General features: G+C 33.9%; 2 protein-coding genes and 1 pseudogene across 4 annotated transcripts; all 3 read left to right on the top strand.

The window, feature by feature from the left end:
* The first annotated feature begins 1741 nt into the window (after positions 1-1741).
* LOC138402926 (facilitated trehalose transporter Tret1-like) lies at positions 1742-3785 on the top strand (annotated as a pseudogene).
* Positions 3786-6258: 2473 nt separating this feature from the next.
* On the top strand, positions 6259-13778 carry LOC117986119 (facilitated trehalose transporter Tret1-like). Of its 3 annotated transcripts, XM_069501505.1 has the most exons (4): positions 6319-6384; positions 6920-7041; positions 11296-11434; positions 11509-13778. In XM_069501505.1, the coding sequence occupies exons 3-4, from the start codon at positions 11296-11298 to the stop codon at positions 12789-12791; spliced, it is 1422 nt and encodes a 473-aa protein (XP_069357606.1). In that variant the 5' UTR covers positions 6319-6384; positions 6920-7041; the 3' UTR covers positions 12792-13778. The 3 variants fall into 3 exon arrangements, with proteins under 3 accessions (XP_069357604.1, XP_069357606.1, XP_069357605.1); XM_069501503.1 differs by lacking the exon at positions 6920-7041 and having other exon boundaries at positions 6259-6384; XM_069501504.1 differs by lacking the exons at positions 6319-6384; positions 6920-7041 and adding an exon at positions 10003-10239.
* A 2379-nt stretch (positions 13779-16157) lies between these two features.
* Positions 16158-19340, top strand: LOC138402933 (facilitated trehalose transporter Tret1-2 homolog). The gene is made up of 3 exons (XM_069501506.1): positions 16158-16281; positions 17558-17696; positions 17778-19340. The coding sequence occupies exons 1-3, from the start codon at positions 16207-16209 to the stop codon at positions 19049-19051; spliced, it is 1488 nt and encodes a 495-aa protein (XP_069357607.1). The 5' UTR covers positions 16158-16206; the 3' UTR covers positions 19052-19340.
* The last annotated feature ends 999 nt before the right edge of the window (positions 19341-20339 follow it).

The following is a 20339-nucleotide window of genomic DNA, read 5'->3' on the forward strand; positions in this document are numbered from 1 at the left end:
AGGCGGATATCGACTATCACATGATCTTAATATTAATCATTATTTATTTTAGGTTTGTTGACAAAAGGTATGTTGACACACCCAATTTACAATAATAAAATCAGTGACATTGATGGTCTACGTATTAATAATTTACAATAATAATAAGCGACTTAAATTGTCAGTTTACACAACATTATTATTTCCCATAATAGCTATTGCCAACTGCATGTTGACAATAGCTTAGTATAATGTCACTCTTAGTACATTGACAGTATTTAATTTACGATGAATAATTAGTTACCAGTATTGACAATTCACATAATATTATTTATCGTATTGTCACATTCCTAAATATTAAATTAAACAACATACAAGAAAAGACCACTTAAACCATACTCTTTCCGTACATTGATATTGAATCCGGAAACGGAATAACGATTCTGTTTTAAATATCACAACAAATATTCATTTCGGACTCCCAAGTTTATGATTAGATGAATTTTAGCATAATAATTATGTGTCCAATTTTATCGTAATATAACACACGCTACAACAACGAAGCTAAAGATCGACATAATTTTTTGCATGGTTTTATTAAGATCTTGAGAATGACTAAAGATGAGTATACTGACCGAAGTTACGGGGCGTAATTTACCATTCGCAGCGGGCAGGTTAAACCTCATTCCATTTGGACATCGCAGACGTGGAGTCGCGGGCATTATCTATTAAAAATTAAAGTTGAGATAAATCTGTGTTAATAATATAAAGAGGTAAAGTCTGTTAATTAATATGTATCTATATGGTAATCTCATTAAAAAAAATAAAAACATGAAATTAGTCGTGGTATGTACCTACCCGTTATCTACATTATAATAATATTCCGATTGGGAAAATTCCTTCACTGATAGAAATGACCTATTCCCGAGTGTTATTGGCTATCACGCAGACGAAATCACGAAAAACAGTTAGTCTTTCTGTATCTAGGCAGTGCAAGATGGACGATGGCGTGTGGAATTGGACGTTAATGATATTATAATGTCACTAGATGATGCCACGACTTCGTCCACGTGGATATAAGTTTTCAAAAAACCCGTGGGAACTCTTTTATTTTCCGGAATAAAAAGTAGGTAGCATATCTTCTTCTCCGGGATGCAATCTCTATACCAAATTTCGTCAAAATCAGTTGTACGGATGGGCTGTGAAAGGCTAGCAGACAGACAGACAGACACACTTTCGCATTTATATAATACTAGCAGTTGCCCGCGACTTCTTCCGCGTAGGTTTTCTGGTTTCTCATGAGATCAGAAATCTTATCTACTCACTCAGTCTCACCTTAATGCATCCAACCCAAAATACCTAAACGTCGATTTTCATATCTCTAACTATATAGGACTTTCATACAACTTTCAAGGACATCTTTCGCGGGGAGAGGAGCGCGCAGCTACTTAGTCGAAAAGTAGACAAAATTATTATGTTCTGCTTGTTTACTTTGCACATTAAATTTTAACTTGCAACTTATTACTAAATTCACTGTTTACATGCATTAGGTCACTTAAAATTACTTTAAAATTTAGTTAATTACTTAACAACTTAATGCGTGTAATTTAGGCTTTAGGTATAGTGTGTTAATTAATATTCATCGATGGACTTTAGCAAGTCTTACTCCATAACGTTTTATGATAACAAACTTGATATAATATTATGCTGTCGCCATTTTGTTACATTAAGACAGTAGATAAGCACGTGTTAATACATTTTTATAAGAAAATTTTTAAAAATGGAACAATCATACGATAAGGATAATACTATTAAAAGTACCCCAAATACTTCATGGACACCTCTATTAAGACAGGTGACAATTTCGTTCACGTTGTGTTTTTGTCGCCTAACTTTATTCAATAGTATACCATACATGTATGTTTATTTTTGTTAGCAATACGCTTTATTAATTAATCTACATTGCTTTTAGTTTTTTTTTAAGTTCCTTTTGATCAAAAATCTTATCTGAAGAGGTCGAAACTACAATGCAGTCTCAACGGTACGTTGATATTATTGTTAGTCAGCCAGTTTCTTCTTTTAATACTTAACTTACAGATTCCTATAATTTTCATACATATTTTCGTAAATATTTTTTTTAATGTAAAGGTATGTTTGAAGAATGAATTCTGAGTATTTTGAAATTGAACAGCCGCACTCAGAGTCGCTAATCGTTACTTAAGGTTGAGTTGAAAGGAGACAGATTTATGTGAGAGATATAGCTCTGTCTCGTTTTAACTAAACTTAGTAACGATTAAGCGACGCTGAGTGCGGCTGCAAGTGCTTATAACCATAAACAGAATCAGCATTTTCATTTGTAATCATATTAAGTATCGTCTTTTGCTTATATTGTGTTCCTTGCAGATGTTTGTATGCAGTGGAGTAACATTAAACTTTTTTATTTATGGATTATTCTTTGATGCCCCGACAGTTTTTGTTCCGAAAATACGGAAAGAAGCAAATTCAACAGAAGTTATTAGCATGGAAACAGCGTCTTGGTTGAGTGAGTTTATATTTTATTCCAACAATTTAAATTATACACACTGAACTTTTATGATTTTTTTATTTCAGTGTCAATCTCCGGGTATGGGTCTCTGCCATGGGCTTTAATTCTTCCCATAATTGCAGAAAGATATGGGAGAAAGGTACCATACGTCATTTTATGGCTTATTACTTTGGTATGCGTTTCATTGTTTTATTTTAGTACAAGTGTTACTGAACTTTTAATAAGTGGGTTTTTACAAGGAATGTTGCCTGGGGTTCAATTGACGATCGCTATCATGGTGCTCACTGAATATACATCTCCCAAGAATAGAGGAATATTTCTCACTTTTAAAGATGCAACATTTTTTTGGGGTATATGGATTTCAAACGCTATTGGAACATTTTACCATTGGAAAAAAATTGCCATATTGATATTTATTTGCTGTCTCTACAATGTGAGCTCATTATTCTGGCCCGAGTCACCTGTTTGGTTGGCCACAAAGGGACGCTTTGAAGAGTGTGCAAAATGTCACCGCTGGTTGAAAGGAGACGACACAGATTCTGAAGAAGAACTTAAGGAACTCATATAGTCTCAAAAAGAAAAGTTAAGACGAAAACAAGAACATCAATCCGACAAAAAAAATAACTGTTTTATTAGATTTTTGCACTCCATAACAGCTAAAAGCTTCTATAAACCGTTAGTATTATGTCTACAAACCGTTAGTATTATAAAACAATCACTGTAAGTGAATCAACAGCATACGAAGGAATGATTGTGTTAGAAGGTGTTACAGTGCTTGGAATGTATGTTGGCGTTTTTCTTAATAAGTTAACGGCGTACAGGAGTAATATTTTTGTTTGTTTTATCAATCTATTTATATTTGGTACATTTGGGTGTCATATCAGAAAACAAATACTTAACCTTATTAATTTTGACGGGCTTTTCAGTAGCAATAAGTTGCGGTCCTATGATAATGTGTATGTGTTTGGCTAGCGAACTGACCCCTATAAAATGTAGAAGTTTATTTTTAGGTATTTACGCGTTATTAAATAATGCTGTTATGGCTACTGTATTAAAAATGTTTCCTTATATATTTAAATATTTTAACATGCACGGATCATTTTTATTCTATGCTATATCATCGTCAATATTTATCTCTATTCTTTACAAAGTACTTCCTGAAACAAAAAATAAAACGATTCTAGAAATAGAGAAATGTTTTTTAGATAAGAGTAGTAGTGGTTTAAAAGAAGAGGAAGAGTTAATGGAATTCGCCCAATAGCACGTGTTGAGTAGGTAATTTTAAGTTACTTTAGTAGTTACATCAGTAGTAATTCAATAACATAATACATAATATTACAATCAAATAATCATTTTTTATAACAAAAATTAAATAAAAAAAATCGTTTAAAAGTTTAAACGAATTTATCTTTATCAAGTATATTTGGTATTATTTATATAATTACAAGAAGATGAAGAGAATTATAAATTTCCTAGGAAATTTATAAACTTGCGGTTCTTGTTATCTTCCAGTGACATATGTATAGATAGATAGATAAATTCAAGCCATCTCAAACACTGACTTATATTACATGGACCACGGGTCGTCGGGCATTATTAATAATGGCCGATCAAAGTGATAAATTAATCATTTTACCCATCACTCTCGGGCATTATTAATAATGGCCGGTCATTATTAATAATGCCCAGTTAATCACGTTGCCCGTAACATATAATATATTTGTGCTCTCTAAAATGCAATTTAGAAACCTACGTAGCCTGTAAGTTCCAGTTAAGTGGGAATCTCTTTATGGAACAATAATCAAGTGAAAATGTCAACAAAATTAAATACTTTATTATGGACGTTAAGTCTCATTTCCGTGCTAATAATTCATTTCATTTACTAAGTAAATCTAACTGTTGATGCATTGATTAATACCTAGCCTACATTGCAATTTTATCATAACATAGCAACATAATAAACGCTCCTCAACCTTTTAACATTAAAGGTTATCAATACATGCACAATTATACAACAATCCATCCTATTATCAATACTAATATTATAAATGCGAAAGTGTGTCTGTCTGTCTGCTAGCTTTTACGACCCAACCGCTCAACCGATTTTGATAAAACATACGGACGGACATAGGCTACTTTTTATCCCGGAAATTTAAAGAGTTCTCGCGTTGAAGAAACCTAAATCCAAGCCGACGAAGTCGCGGGCATCATCTAGTACTTATTATAAATGCGAAATCTGTCTGTCTGCTAGCTTTTTACAACCCAACAGTTTAACCGATTTGGATGAAATTTGGTAGGTACATAGTTGGCTTATATCCTGGGGACGAACATAGGCTACTTTTTATCCCGGAAAATCAAAGAGTTCCCATGGGATTTTTAAAAACCTAAATCCACGCAGACGAAGTTACGAGCATCATCTTGTATAAAATATATTAACTGCCATTACTAATAATTATACATTATATTCTAAAATTTTCAATTTGTTTACTTTCGCAGTCCAAAATTTAACTAAATAATTGATGTTAAATTATACATTTTTCCTTACAACTAGTTAGTGAAATTGCACTTTAATTAATTTAGCTAATAGTAATTAATAGTATCACGTTATTTTACCTAGTATGAGTGGCTGAGAATAATTATAGCACAACTAGCTGCGCCCAGCGGTGAATAAGTTTGTACTCGTAAAAAAATTTGAACAGAATCTTCTAAGAGTAAATTACCAAAGAGAACGACAGCGAATGGAAATTGACATGTAGGTAGTCACTTAACCAGTCACCAGGCACTGGTTCAATTTTTTTTTATAGATTTGGCCCACTGATTTGTTCCTAAGTGGCCTGATTGCTGTTTCGCACAACCACTCTTAAGCTCGGAAAGGCCTCTCCACGATTAGGTGGTCTTCAGAGCTTACTTTAGTGCTGAACTGACTATCAAATAGTTATTAGGCCATCCGTGTCCATCGGCAGGCGGCTTCACCGCCCTCAAGAAGGGTTCTTATGCAAAGGGTCTAGACTACCTGTCGTTGAAGAGCTGGACTCTCGTGTCATTTTAAAATCTCTTCCTTATTGTAAATTGCACTTTGAATAGAAATAGGTAAATACCTATCACAATCAAGACAAAAGTATGTATGTAGGTGTGTATGTATCTAGGTGGGTATGTGTATGTGATTGTTACTCCATCGCACCACAACTACTCAACCGAATAAAAACAAGCCAATGTGTTATAGAGGGCATAATCTACCTCCACTCCAAATTTCAGCCAAATTTGTTCATTAGCTATAGCGTGACGGAGTAAAAACGTGAATTGCGGTTTTTTTAAATCCCACGAGAACCATAATTTTTACTATTTAATAAATGTATTTTTTATTATTTAGAATGTCATTATTTATTTACATACACTGTCTGTAACATCTTCATTACCTAAAACTTTCATCAATATAATAAAGAATTTTATTTTTAAGATTGTTTATCAGTTAATATTTTATTGTTTTAAGCCATTAGGTGACATAAAATCGATAAGAGAGCTTTTCAGCACACCATTACTACTTGGTATAATTTGATGGAAGGGACTATACAGACCAGCGTGATTTTTGGTTAAGTATATTAAAACCTAAATAGACTCAGTAATATTTCTGATAATTCAAGCAAATCTATGAACATCTCCTAGTTATGCACAATTAAACTTGTAAGTACGATAAGGTACACAGGTACATGTTGTTGTCATTTTATCACATTTGGACGATAGTTAGACTGGTGTAGACACGTTATTTTTCTAAGAACCTCTTTAAAATGGAAGAATCACACGAAAAAGATTTTACTATAACCAATACCACTAAGACTTCATGGACACCGCTATTGAGACAGGTAACAATTTTGTTCACAAGTTACATTTTTTTCATCGTCATTACTAAAATCAACATTTATAGTAAAACACCTGACCTCTTTCTTTAAATTGGACCTATGTACATTGTACGCGCAGAGCTTCCGAACGACTGATCTTCCGAAGTCGCGGGCAACAGCTAGTACTTGTTATATAATAAATCATTACAACAGTGAGTGATGATTTATTATAATGAGGTGTTTGGTGTAGGTTTTTTATAATATATACGCTTTTATCCCTTCCCTAAATTGATTTCGGTAAAAAAAAAATTGGTACCTAAAGTTTTCAATCCAATTAATACAAGTTTCGTTATCACGACGAAAGTTTACATAATTGTGTTGTTATAGGTATATCACATTAACCATGGAACAGATAAGCCTATCACCCCTTCACGCCATAATTAATGATGCGATTTGGCTGAAATTCGAAATGGAGATAATCATGTCTCGAAAACCGAAAAAACCGAAATTTATGTGTTATGACGATTCAGGGATTGTTCATAGTGAATTAATGTTGTAGATACCAAGCAACGACTTCACGATTGGACTCCAAGTCCTAACTCTTCAACCCTGATGATGCAGAGGACAGTACTCCTAAACTATAGTGATTCAGTAACTGTGGATGGTGCAATATTATTTTAGGTACCAAGCATAGCATATCATTAAACTTCGGATCCCAAATCTTCAATCCTGATGCTGAAAGGTAGCTCCGAAGCTATTTCTGATGGTGAATTAATATCGTAATTACCTTTATAATTAAACTCCAAGTCCGAACTCCTTAACCCTAATGATGCAGGATACAGCACTTGTAACTAACCTGTGGTCCTACCTAAGAAAGCCCTGCCCTACCTCACTTACTGAACTACCTAGAAATGTTACTCCTAATTTATTTTTAAAGTGGCACGTGCATCATCTAGCAGAAGGATCTTTTGGCAGTGTTGTGCCCATAATAAACCAAGAACTTTTAGAGTATCAGAAGTAATGAGTTCATCAGACAAATGACTTTACGGGGTTTGAGCAAAGGAAGTGGGTGTTCACATATTGAAAACTAACACATTATTTTGAAACGTGCGTTCGTGTATTGGATTTGTCTAATCAATAATTCGTTGGTTCACGTATTGAGTCTTATTAAGCATGAATCTAAATAAATAATTCTTCCTTTAGTTTGTATGGACAACAAGATAGAATCATGCCGTAATCAACGAGATGAACACATTAGTGAAAACCCGAATTATTAGACGTGTGCAAGCTGTTCTCCGGTGAAGCAGGAGAAGAGCTTTGTGTATTGGCATCATTTACCTTATGGGTGAAAAGATTAAAAGATAAATGATGGTTGATCGCTCCGCCACGCCATCAACGGTGAACTTCTACCTTCCCTTAGTATCCCATCGTTTGTTCTTGGTTTCTCAAGTTATTGAGAGAGCAATTTATCTCATGAAATACCAACGAACAGTAGTTCCCCCCCACAACACGTCATCATTTTTTGTATAGCGCAACGTATGCAAGCATACTATTTAAAGCGGTGCGTCCCGCTTATGTTCGATCGAGAATAAACGATTACGATAATGATAATGATCATGAATATGAACATGAGTTGCATTTTTATCGTGGTGCATTCCCACAGTTGATCTTTAGAAGATCGCAAGGATGAGCGGCAGCACTACGGTATCGCCGAAACGAGCTATATTCGCAGGCCAGACCCCAATCCTTCGAGTTTGTCGTGTATGCATTTGTATTAATATATTATTGCCATTCAGAAGGATATATAACTATCCCAACACAATTTTAGTTTGTAGATGTATTTGTATTATACATGTAAGCGATAAAATATTTCACGTTAGAAATCACTTTAGCAAAAGATTCTCAGAGCACTGAGACGCTAGGATTTCCTTTAGGCAGGACGTACAAACATCAGAGCGCTCCGACCCTCTCTCGCATGAGTGTCTTCAAACGCTACGTGTTCCCTCTGTGCACGTTCCCTTGCACTTAAGCAATATCTGTTTAACATAGAGATCAACAGACCTATCTGTGTCTCTAGTCAATTCAATTCTAGTTTCAGACACATGCGTGGCCCTACAGATAAGAACGTGTTCCTTCTGTGCAGGTTCCCTTGCACTTAGCACTCAATGTATGCAAGCACCGCCGTGCCGGTGGTCCGTCAACACCCGCGACAACTCATTTGGCATTTAGGCATCGACCGCTGGGTCGTTCCCATGTACTACCTTCCCAACTGCAGTTTTCCTCGTTATACGAGTGTTTATAACGTTTTGTAAATTTGACCTTCTAAAATAGTCATTTTATGTTTTTATGTGTTAGTACAGCATTATTATAATCTACTAAACTGATTTTTATAAACTTTAACCTAATATTTTTGTACTCTTTACAACAAATTTTCCTATTGCTTTATTAGTATGGGAGACCATTAGTATGGGAGTCCATGATTGTTACACACTCTTAACCCATAGAGATACAGGAACTGTTTACGTTGAAATAATATTGTAAATGCTGAGCAAAGACTTTGTTGTTGAATGCCAAGTCTCAACCTTTCAATCCTGATGCTCCAAGGTAACTACTGAACTCCTAGCATATGTGGATTCAGATATAGTTTTGCTGGTGAATGATATTAATTTTTATGTAGGAGGCATTGACTGCTTACACTAAAAAGCTTAAAATAAAAATAATTTTCAAAAACCGACTTCCAAAGCACAATTTTTTTTTTGTTTCTACACGTTAACTATGTATGAGGCGAGCATGAAAATAAATAAACTGGAAATCAAAGTGTTATGTTCGCCCACCTTCAACAATTATGTACGTATAGAAACAAAAAATATTTTTTACTTTGTAGTAGTCGGTTTTTTGAATTTTTTTATTTTATTTTATTATTGGTTATATTATTGGTTCTTTATCGTCTCAGAGAATTAAAATTGTACAGATTCACGGAGTCGGTAGTACTTACTTGGCAAAAATGACTTGCTCGCGACAACATTTTCGTCAGCTTTTATTAACTTATCGTATCAAATATATATTTTTTTCGAAGTGTTAATTTATTCAAGAGTTGATTGCGAGTGACAAGTTTTTACAAGCTTCATCTGTTCCATGTTTTCCATTTGATGTCGTTCTCTTAGCCAAGTTACTCTTAGAAGCTCCAGTTCAAGTTCCGGTGCTTTGGAAGTATCTAGTTCAAGTACTTTTTACGAGTACAAACTTATTCACCGCGGGTAACACCGCGGGGCGCAGCTAGTGGTAAATAATGTGTAAGTTGATACATTGCACATAGGTTGCCTAGCTAAATCAGGTGCCAATGATGTTAAAAAATCATTATTTTTTTTCGATCAACTTATGAATTACTTATGAAAACTGAGCATCAGCTGAAAGATTATACCCCAAGGAGTTATAGTGAAACGTAATTATTCATGGACACAGTAATATTTCTCACGATAGGGTATTGGACTGCAGTAATAAAATGACGTGATTTTTTGTTTAGCGGTAGTTTATGGGGTTTATGGATTTTTTTAAAGAATTCATTATTAAAGAGAATAATTTAAAAAAAATCCCCAAAATAGCCCCATAAACTACCGCTATAAAAAATCACTTGACCTTATTACTACAGTCCAAGACCCTATTCAAAATTCGCGAATATCTTGTAGTTATGCAACATTAAACTCTTACGATAAGGTTGCACATTATTATGCTGTCGCCATTTTATTACTTTGGACGATAGATAAGCTCGTGTTAACACGTCATTTTATTTAAAAACCCTTTAAAATGGAACAATTATGTGAAAAAGGTAAAACTATAACCAGTGCAAGGAAGACTTCATGGACGCCGCTATTAAGACAGGTCAAAATTTAGTATACGTTGTATTTTTATTGTATAACTTTTTTATCAAATGAACAAAGCGGTGTAATTACACGACAAAAAGTTTTACAGGAAGAGCAAAGAATTGAATAAAAGCCGCTGAAACATTACTACAAATATATACCGTTTTAATCGAACAAATATGCCGTTTTGCTTGAAAATTAGTTCAAGTTTGTATTTAGTAATAGAAATAGAAATCCTGAAATTGGGACTCATTTTTAGTAAGTACAGTATTAGGTGGTTTTTCTTGAAAAAAAGTGGGCAAAAAAGATCCGGATAAAGAAAAAAAAGTATTTTGATGAGAAATGTAACTACAGTGCATTGTTCACCAGCTCTTCAATACTATGCTAACTATGTATGATTAGATGATGCCCGTGACTTCGTCTACGTAGATTTAAGTTTTTGAAGACCTCGTGGAATTTTTTTGATTTTCCAAGATAAAAAGTAGCCTATATTCGTCTCCGGTATGCAAGCTATATCTATACCAAATATACATTATGCCTGCGACTTCTTCGGTATGGATTTAAGTTTTTGAAAATCCCGCGGAAATCTTTGAATTTTGGGGACGAAAAGTAGCATATATCCTTTTGCGGGATGCATGCTATCAAAGCTAGCAGACAGACACTTTCGCATTAATAATATTAAGTAAATAAATATGGATAAATTTTATTACTACACTAGCTTTTTTCTCACGATTATATTCGCATCGATGTACGTTTTCTAAGGATCCATTTGGAATATCTCAATCCTTTTTAGTGAGGGTCAACTTTGTGTACAAGTAAAAGCTGACTCACTGACTGACTGACTGATCTATCGCCGTACAGCTCGAACTACTGGACAGATCGGGCTGAAATTTGGCCTGCCTATTAATATGACGTAGATATCCACTACGAAAGGATTTTTGAAAATTCAATACTTAAGGGTATAAAATACGAATTTGTAATTTGAGTAGTCCAGTAAGCTATTAATATTATAAGACTCAGTATTTTCATTTCAAATCTAATTGTCATTTTTGTTTTGGTCGTTTGTTTCTTGCAGATGTTTGTATGCAGTGGAGTAACTGTAAACTATCTTATTTATGGATTATTCTTTGGTGCCCCGACAGTTTTTGTTCCGCAAATACGGAAAGAAGCAAATTCAACAGAAGTTATCAGCATGGAAACAGCGTCTTGGTTGTGTAAGTTTATATTATTACGTTATTCCAACAATTTTAATTTAACACTTTTTCTGAAATAGAAATTTTTATTTCAGTATCAATCTCCTGCTACGGTGCTCTTCCGCTGACTTTAATTATTCCTTTAATTGCAAAAAAATATGGAAGAAAAGTGTCATACATCATTTTATGGATTAATACATTAATATGCGTTTCATTGTTTTATTTTAGTACAAGTGTTAGTGAACTTTTAATAAGCGGGTTTTTACAAGGAATGTTGCCTGCAGTACAATTGACGGCTGGTATCATGGTACTCACTGAATATATATCCCCCAAGTATAGAGGTATATTTCTCACTTTTAAAGCTGCAACATTTTTTTGGGGTGTATGGATATCAAACGCTATTGGAACATTTTATCATTGGAAAAATATTGGCATATTGATATTTATTTGCTGTCTCTACAATGTGAGCTCATTATTCTGGCCCGAGTCACCAGTTTGGTTGGCCACTAAGGGACGTTTTGAAGAGTGTGCAAAATGTCATCGCTGGTTAAAGGGAGATGACACAGATTCTGAAGAAGAACTTAAACAACTAATATATTCACAAAAAGAGAACATAAGACAAAAACATGAACATAAATTAGATGAACATAATAACTTTTTTATGAAATTATTTAATTCGATAACAGCTAAACGGTTTTATAAACCGTTAATATTATGTCTATGTACATCATGCCTTTTTAATTTTTCAGGAAAGTTGGTTTGTACAGGATATGTTATAGATATTATTAAAACAATCACTGTAAAAGAATCAACAGCATATGAAGTAATGCTTGTGTTAGATGGTGTTACAGTGCTTGGGATGTATTTTGGTGTTTTTCTTAATAAGTTTCTAAAACGACGAACATTGTTATTAAGCTCAGCATCCATAGGAGTAATGTTTTTGTTTACTTTATCGACTTATTTATATTTAGTACATTTGAATGTCATATCTGAAAACAAATACTTAACCTTATTCATTTTGACAGGTTTTTCAATAGCTATAAGTTGCGGTTCTATGATATTGTGTACAACTCTTGCTAGCGAAATGATCCCTATAACATATAGAAGTTTATTTATAACTTGTTATGCATTAATAAATCATATTGTTAAGGGTACTGTGTTAAAAATGTTTCCTTTTATTTTTAAATATTTTGATTCGCACGGAGTATTTTTATTCTACGCCTTAACGTCGTCAATATTTATCGTTATTCTTTACAAAGTACTACCTGAGACAAAGGATAAAACAATCTTAGAAATAGAGAAATATTTTTCAGATGATAACACAATTGTCAAAGAAGAAGAAGAGTTGATGAATCCAGAAGTGGCTTGTGTTAAATAATTCTTATAATTTATTCATATGAAAACTTATTTAGGTGCGTTGGGTGATTTTGAATGAGTAAAGACTTCAAGATATTGGCATCACCGACATTTTAATTTTAATAGTACTCGGAGTTCCGCTAGCTGATGTAAAAATAAACTATAAAATTTTAATTTTTGGTACTACAATACAATTTATTTGAAAATCTAAAAAAAACACTGTTCTTTCATAGTTTGAAGTTTGATTGTGTGAAGTAAAGTGTGGTATTTTACGATAGTAAGTAGTACAAAAAAAGTTGAATAACACCTTTATAATATTTTATTAATTTATTTATATTAGATTACGCCCGCGATTTTGTCAGCGTGGTTTTAAACAGTCCCGTGAAAATTCTTTGGTTTCCGCCCCGCCCCGGCTTCGCACGGATAGCTTATTACAGTTTTCGCAGGAATCTCTATTTTTTAAATAAAATATAGCTTATTTTATTCTGGAATATGAAGGAAGGAATGTAGCTTTTTACTGCTGAAATAATTTTCAAAATCTGTTTAACAGTTCCAGAGATTACCTGCTACAAACAAACTTACAAACTTTATCGCTTTATAATTTTGTATAGATAAATGTTAAGTATGTAATATCGACACCATGGCGTTAACATTCTTACATCATTTTTATTATATTTACAGAACTTTTTACAGAATATTTATACGTTTGTGATAAAGATAACGATTTACCTATTATAAATGCAGGTAAAGTGCTTGTCCATATAAAGGATCAATAAATGGATCAATATAATCAAGTACGAGGAGTTATACATTTTAAAAGAAAGTTTTTTTAATGCATAATAGTTTTCGATTTATCGTGCAAAATGTCGAAAAAATACGACTGTAATACGGAACTCTTGGTGCGCGAGTCTGACTCGCACTTGGCTGGTTATTAATTGATGGCGTTACCTAGTAGTCAGCTATGCTGAGTTTGCGGCCTGTTTGTTGTTAGATTTTAGTTTAGATATAAGATATACGAGGGTGGATTGATAAGTTTCCGGCCTGACTAAGAAAAACAAGGTTATTTAAAAAAAAAAAAATTATTTCTCAACATAATCTCCTCCAAGGCTGATACATTTCTCATAGCGGTGTTCCAGTCTATTAATGCCATCTCTATAGACTGATTCGTCAAGCTCCTCAAAATAACCATTTACAGCTTCGATTACTTCTTCATTGTCTGCAAATCTCTTACCGCCAAGCCATTTTTTGAGGTTAGGGAACAGAAAATAGTCACTCGGGGCTAGGTCTGGAGAGTAAGGAGGGTGCGGCATCAATTCAAACTTTAGATCGTTGATTTTAGCCGTCGCAACGATTGACGTGTGCGCTGGTGCGTTATCGTGATGAAACAAGATTTTTTTCTTCGCCAGATTAGGTCGTTTAATTTTCACCTCGTGGCTCAAACGTTGCAATAAGTCTGCGTAGTATTGACCAGTGATAGTTTTACCCTTTTCAAGGTAATCAATGTATATTATACCTCTTGCATCCCAAACAACAGTAGCCATAACCTTGTTCGCCGAAAAAATTGTTCTTGCCTTCTTTGGAGTTGGTTTCCCTGGTCCAATCCACTGTTTAGACTGTTCTCTGGTTTCAGGAGTGTAGTGGTGGACCCAAGTTTCGTCAACGGTTACGAATCGACGCAAAAATTCGCTTGGATTACGCTTATACAATGACAAATTTGCGGTAGAAATGTTTTTTCGAATCAATTTTTGGTCGACTGTTAGCAAACGCGGCACCCATCTTGCACAGAGCTTTTCCATATGCAAATGTTGGTGCAAAATATGTTGCACACGTTCATATGACATCTTACAGGTCTCAGCTATCTCACGCACTTTCAATCTGCGGTCTCCCAGCACTATTTGATACATTTTTTCGATCATATCTGGAGTTGTGACCTCAACGGGGCGTCCTGAGCGAGGCTCATCAGAGGTGCTCCCACAACCCTTTTTAAACTCGGAAACCCACTGCTTAACGGTTGAATATGACGGGGAGGATGTCCCCAGTGTTGAGTCCATCTCTTCTTTAATTTCCTTCGGCGTTAACCCCTTCAAATAAAAGTATTTGATGACAGCACGATTTTCCTGCTTTTCCATTTTTACGAAAAACACAGAGGCGTCTTGTTCAGCGTGCTCTCAAACCTACACTAGCAAGGCGATCGGGCTGAAACTATAGCTACAAGCTATCCAAGGATGGTACTATAGAATGTCACCTTAAGGTAGGCCTAGTGGCGCCATCTCTTGGTCAGGCCGGAAACTTATCAATCCACCAGCGTAAACTACTGTAATATACCCAGTAATAATCTATCAAAAATGTGTTAAAACTTAAAACAGTGCTTTCAGTTTAATTTTTACGATTCAAAAGTACCTACTTGTAAAAGTTTAAATTTATTGAATAAAAATATTTTAATTTTATTTTTATTTTATTTATAAATATTAAAACCATGAGCTAATACAAAATTGAGAAGATAAGAAGCAGCTTGGTTTAAAGCGGTGATTATATCTAAGACACAGACACATAAAAAGACGTCCAATGCTGCCCCCCAATTGTGTAAGAATAACCATTTCATGGCTATCGCAATCGTCAAGAAATTCTGCCATTTGATTGGTTGATTCGCTGTTTACATTTTATCACAGCCAATCAAAGGGCAGAATTCTTGATGATTGCGATAGCCATGAAATGGTTATTCTTACACAATTGGGGGGCTGATTCGCTAACTCGGTCTTCCACGATGAGTGATACCTACCCAGCAATGCTACCCACCGAGCTCATTTGACATTGGTTAGTTCTACATTGCTGCTTCACTGAGTGATTTTAAAATGATTTTTCGTCGAAAACCTTCCATGTTTTAAAATTAAATGTCAACTGCCCCGCAGCGCAGGTGCCTTTCAATTCCCGTACAATGATGATAAATGTTTTGCCTTAAGTAGGTATATATATGAATGATTAGCTTATGCTCGCGACTTCGTCCGCGTGGACTACATAAATTTAAAACCCCCTTTTCAACCCCTTAGTATTCGCTTAGAAAGGGTTTTTGAAAATTCAACCCGGATTTTCAAAAACCCTTAGCGGATGCTTACGTCATAATAGCTATCTGCGTGCCCAATTTCAGCCCCATCCGTTTAATAGTTTGAGCTGTGCGTTGATAGATCAGTCAGTCAGTCAGTCAGTCACCTTTCCTTTTATATATTTAGATAAATTTCCAGACCAGCGTGATCTGTGGTTATAGTGAAACCTAAATAATATTTTCGATAATTCAAGCGAATCGGCGACCATCTGCAAGTTATGCACAATAATTAAACTTTTACGATATAGTGCACATTATAATATTATCGCCATTTTATCACATTTGTACTATAGGTTAGCTCGTATCAGCATGTTATTTTTACACGAATCTCTTTGAAATGGATGAATCATACGAAAAAGATCTTACTGTAACCAATACCACTAAGACATCATGGACACCGCTATTAAGACAGGTGACAATTTTGTTTACGTTGTATTCATGTCATCGTCTAATTAAAAATATTCAATTCAATATTTTTAAATTTAAAGTTACGTTATATGACGATGAATGCCTGATTCAATATGTTGTGAAATTCTAATATTTATCATAGAAGTTACAATCAAAACCTCCTCAACCAAGTCCAGTTTAAACTAAGTATTTTTAGTTGCAAAAGCAGTCAATAGTACCTAATAATACGAAAAAGGGTACAAGGGAAGAAACACACAGGTTTAAAGTCCCGACATGATTTCCACTGATGTTGCATTCTGTGTTAAACGTTCTTTACTAAAACCTTCTGCTAAATTTATATCCTAAGCATAAGTTTTTCGTCTTAAATGTTTTAACCGTTTTTATAGCAGTAGTGCTAGTGCTTGTGAGCGGTCAGAATAAAATTTTTTTACAAAAAAAATAAAAACCGACTTCGATACACAAACACTAAAAATTGAAAAATAATTTAATTTATTACCGAATATCTTATGTATACAAGAGTTAATATAGTTCCCTAATAAAATTTTTAGTGCCGGTGCCAATTAGCTTCAGCTGCGCGAATCGTCTAGACTTTGAATTTTTATGAGACTCCACAATGGCACCTCATTGGCACCGACCCCAAAAAATATTATTATGGAACTATATTTACTCTTGTATACATAAGATATTCGGTAATAAATTAAATTATTTTTCAATTTTTAGTGTTTGTGTATCGAAGTCGGTTTTCATTTTTTTTGTAAAAAAATTTTATTTCACAATTTTTAGTGGCCCCATGGAATTATGCTATGACTGGTTAAAAATCTACTGTTTACTAAGCTTATACACTGATCGCGAGCAATTTACTCTTATCCGTGGAGGAGTTCCAGTATCTATCTACGAAGATGTTCATCAGATCTTCACCAAATTTAAATGGGACCAACTTTGAAGTATACCCTTTCAAACAAAAAAAAATTTTCAAAATCGGTCCAGGCGTCTTCGAGTAATCGGGGAACATACAAAAAAAAAAAAAAAAAAAAAAAAAAAAGATTCCGACGAATTGAGAACCTCCTCCTTTTTTTGAAGTCGGTTAAAAATTGCTTCAACTGTACCCACTACCCAGTCTATCCTACTTTTAACTGTTTTCGCAGTTAATAAATGGTTTTTAAGAGATAAGAGTTTTGACTGCAACAAAGTCATAGCATAGTCAGTATTTTAATTTAATATATGTTTAAAATAATAAATGTCTATTGTCTATTTTGCTTTAGACTTCTGTTTGGTTGCAGATGTTTGTATGCAGTGGAGTGACAGTAACCTATTTTATTTATGGATTATTCTTTGGTGCCACGACAGTTCTTGTTCCACAAATACGGAAAGAAGCAAATTCAACAGAGGCTATTAGCATGGAAGCAGCGTCTTGGTTGAGTGAGTTTATATTTTATTTCAACAATTTAAATTATACGTACACACATGGAACTCATTATGACATAGACATATTTATTTCAGTGTCAATCTCCAGTTACGGGTCTCTTCCAATGGCCTTAATGTTTCCCGTAATTGCAAAAAGATATGGAAGAAAAGTACCATACGTCATTTTGTGGTTAAATACATTAGTATGCGTTTTATTGTTTTATTTTAGTACAAGTATGACTGAACTTTTAATATGTGGGTTTTTACAAGGAATGTTTCCTGCAGCACATTTGACGATCGCTATCATGATGCTTACTGAATATGTTTCCCCTAAGTATAGAGGTATATTTCTCACTTTTAAAGCTGCAACATTTTTTTGGGGTATTTGGATATCAAACGCTATTGGAACCTTTTACCATTGGAAAAATATTGGCATATTGATATTTATTTGCTGTCTCTACAATGTGAGCTCATTATTCTGGCCCGAGTCACCAGTTTGGTTGGCCACTAAGGGACGTTTTGAAGAGTGTGCAAAATGTCATCGCTGGTTAAAGGGAGACGACACAAATTCTGAAGAAGAATTAAAACAGCTCATACGTTCGCAAAAAGAGAATTTAAGACGAAAACAAGAACTTCAATTAGTTAAACAAATAAACTGCTTTATTAAATTATATTACTCCATTACAGCTAAAAGGTTTTATAAACCATTAATATTTTGTCTACTAACAACATGCCTCTATCATTTTTCTGGAAAGTTGGCTTGTACAGGATACATTATAGATATTATAAAAACAATCACTGTAAATGAATCGACAGCATACGAGGGAATGCTTGTGTTAGACGGTATTACAGTGCTTGGGATGTATGTTGGCGTTTTCTTTAGTAAAATTCTAAAACGACGTACTTTGTTGTTAGGTTCTGCATTTATAGGAGTAATATTTTTGTTTATTTTATCAACCTATTTATATTTAGTACATTTGAAAGTCATATCAGAAAAGAAATATTTGACTTTATTCATTTTAGTTGGTTTTTCTCTAGCCATTAGTTGCGGTCCTATCATAATGTGTAAGTGTTTGGCAAGCGAATTGACACCTATAAAATGCAGGAGTTTATTTTTAAGTATTTTTGCATTGCTAAATAATACTGTTATGGGTACTGTTTTAAAATTGTTTCCTTTTATTTTTAAATATTTTGATTCACACGGAGCATTTTTATTCTACGCTTTAGTGTCGTCGATATTTATTTATATTCTTTACAAAGTATTACCTGAAACAAAGGATAAAACAATTTTAGAAGTAGAGAAATATTTTTCAGGCAATGTTGTAAAAGAAGAAGAAAAATTGATGAATGAAGAAGCTTGTTTAAAATAATTCTTATCAATAATTTTTGATACAGCATTAACGACAGGCAATTGTTTTTAAAAAGTGGAATAGTTATACTATAAGTCTCGTAACTTGCTATTACGCTGGAACCATGTCTCATTAACATCGAAATGACGTCATTTTGACGTCAGTCGAAATAAAAAAATACCATCAGCTCGAAACTTTAGTCTAGTGCTGGCGTCACTAAAATGGCGGCCACGCGCATTAGCGATTCGCGGGACTTATATGCGAAAAAATATTATTTTTTATAATATGTAATAAAATTTTAAATATTGCATTTTTTTAACCTAATTTATTTCTACTTCCTTCTGTTTACTGGTAGTGTTTAACATGTATGTTAAACACTACCAGTACAGTTATGTTGTGTACCTAAGCGTAAGTATACAGTGTGGGATAAAATTAAGGGCCCTAGAGGGCAGCTACCTCAAATCCTTAAGTTAGATCATTTTACTAAAAGAAAACATTCTCTTATTTTTAAAATGAAACAAAACTGCATTCAAAGATATATTTTTTAAATTAGCTTGAAAGTGAACGACACGTTGTTATAATTTTCTTATAACTCTAATATCCAAAGACATTGTATGAAGTAAAAGCTTGCTAATTGCTAACCCCTTTACCCGTTGAGCCTCAATAGCTCAACGGGTAAAGGGGTGGACTGAAAACCAAAAGGTCGACGGTTCAAATCCCGCCCGTTGCACTATAAATTGTCGTACCTACTCCTAGCACAAGCTTGACGCTTAATTGGAGAGGAAAGGAGAATATTAGTCATTTAACATGCCTAGGTAATATTCTTTATTTAAAAAAAAAACACCAAGTAGTAAGTACCTTGTCCCGCACCGCAAACAAAGTTAAAAACGTTCCCTTTTTAAACTTTTCAGCAGAACACACGCCTCGTGTCAGAAGGAAATGTGCATAGAACATAGAGATAGTATACATTCATCCAAGGCATAAAACTATTATAACCATCGAACAACTTTCATATCTAAGTTTTCAACATGGTACCTACTTAGAGATGTTCAGCAATCTTGTACTTCACACAATGTCTTTGGATGTTAGAGAAAATTAGGTATAAAGTGTCTTTTAGTTGTTGAACGTGAACTATTCTAGGTAATGTTGATATAAAGACCTTGAGTACTAAATGTTCGATTTTATGGATATCTTGTATGAAAGACGAGTTTAAGACCTAATGCTTCTTGGAGAAATTTTATCTTTAACATTGATGGCATCGAAAAGTAAAATAAAATAGTGAGGGTTTATTTTTTGAATTTTTAGCTAG

Source organism: Maniola hyperantus, chromosome 10, assembly GCF_902806685.2.
Source record: "Maniola hyperantus chromosome 10, iAphHyp1.2, whole genome shotgun sequence".
Taxonomy (NCBI): domain Eukaryota; kingdom Metazoa; phylum Arthropoda; class Insecta; order Lepidoptera; family Nymphalidae; genus Maniola; species Maniola hyperantus.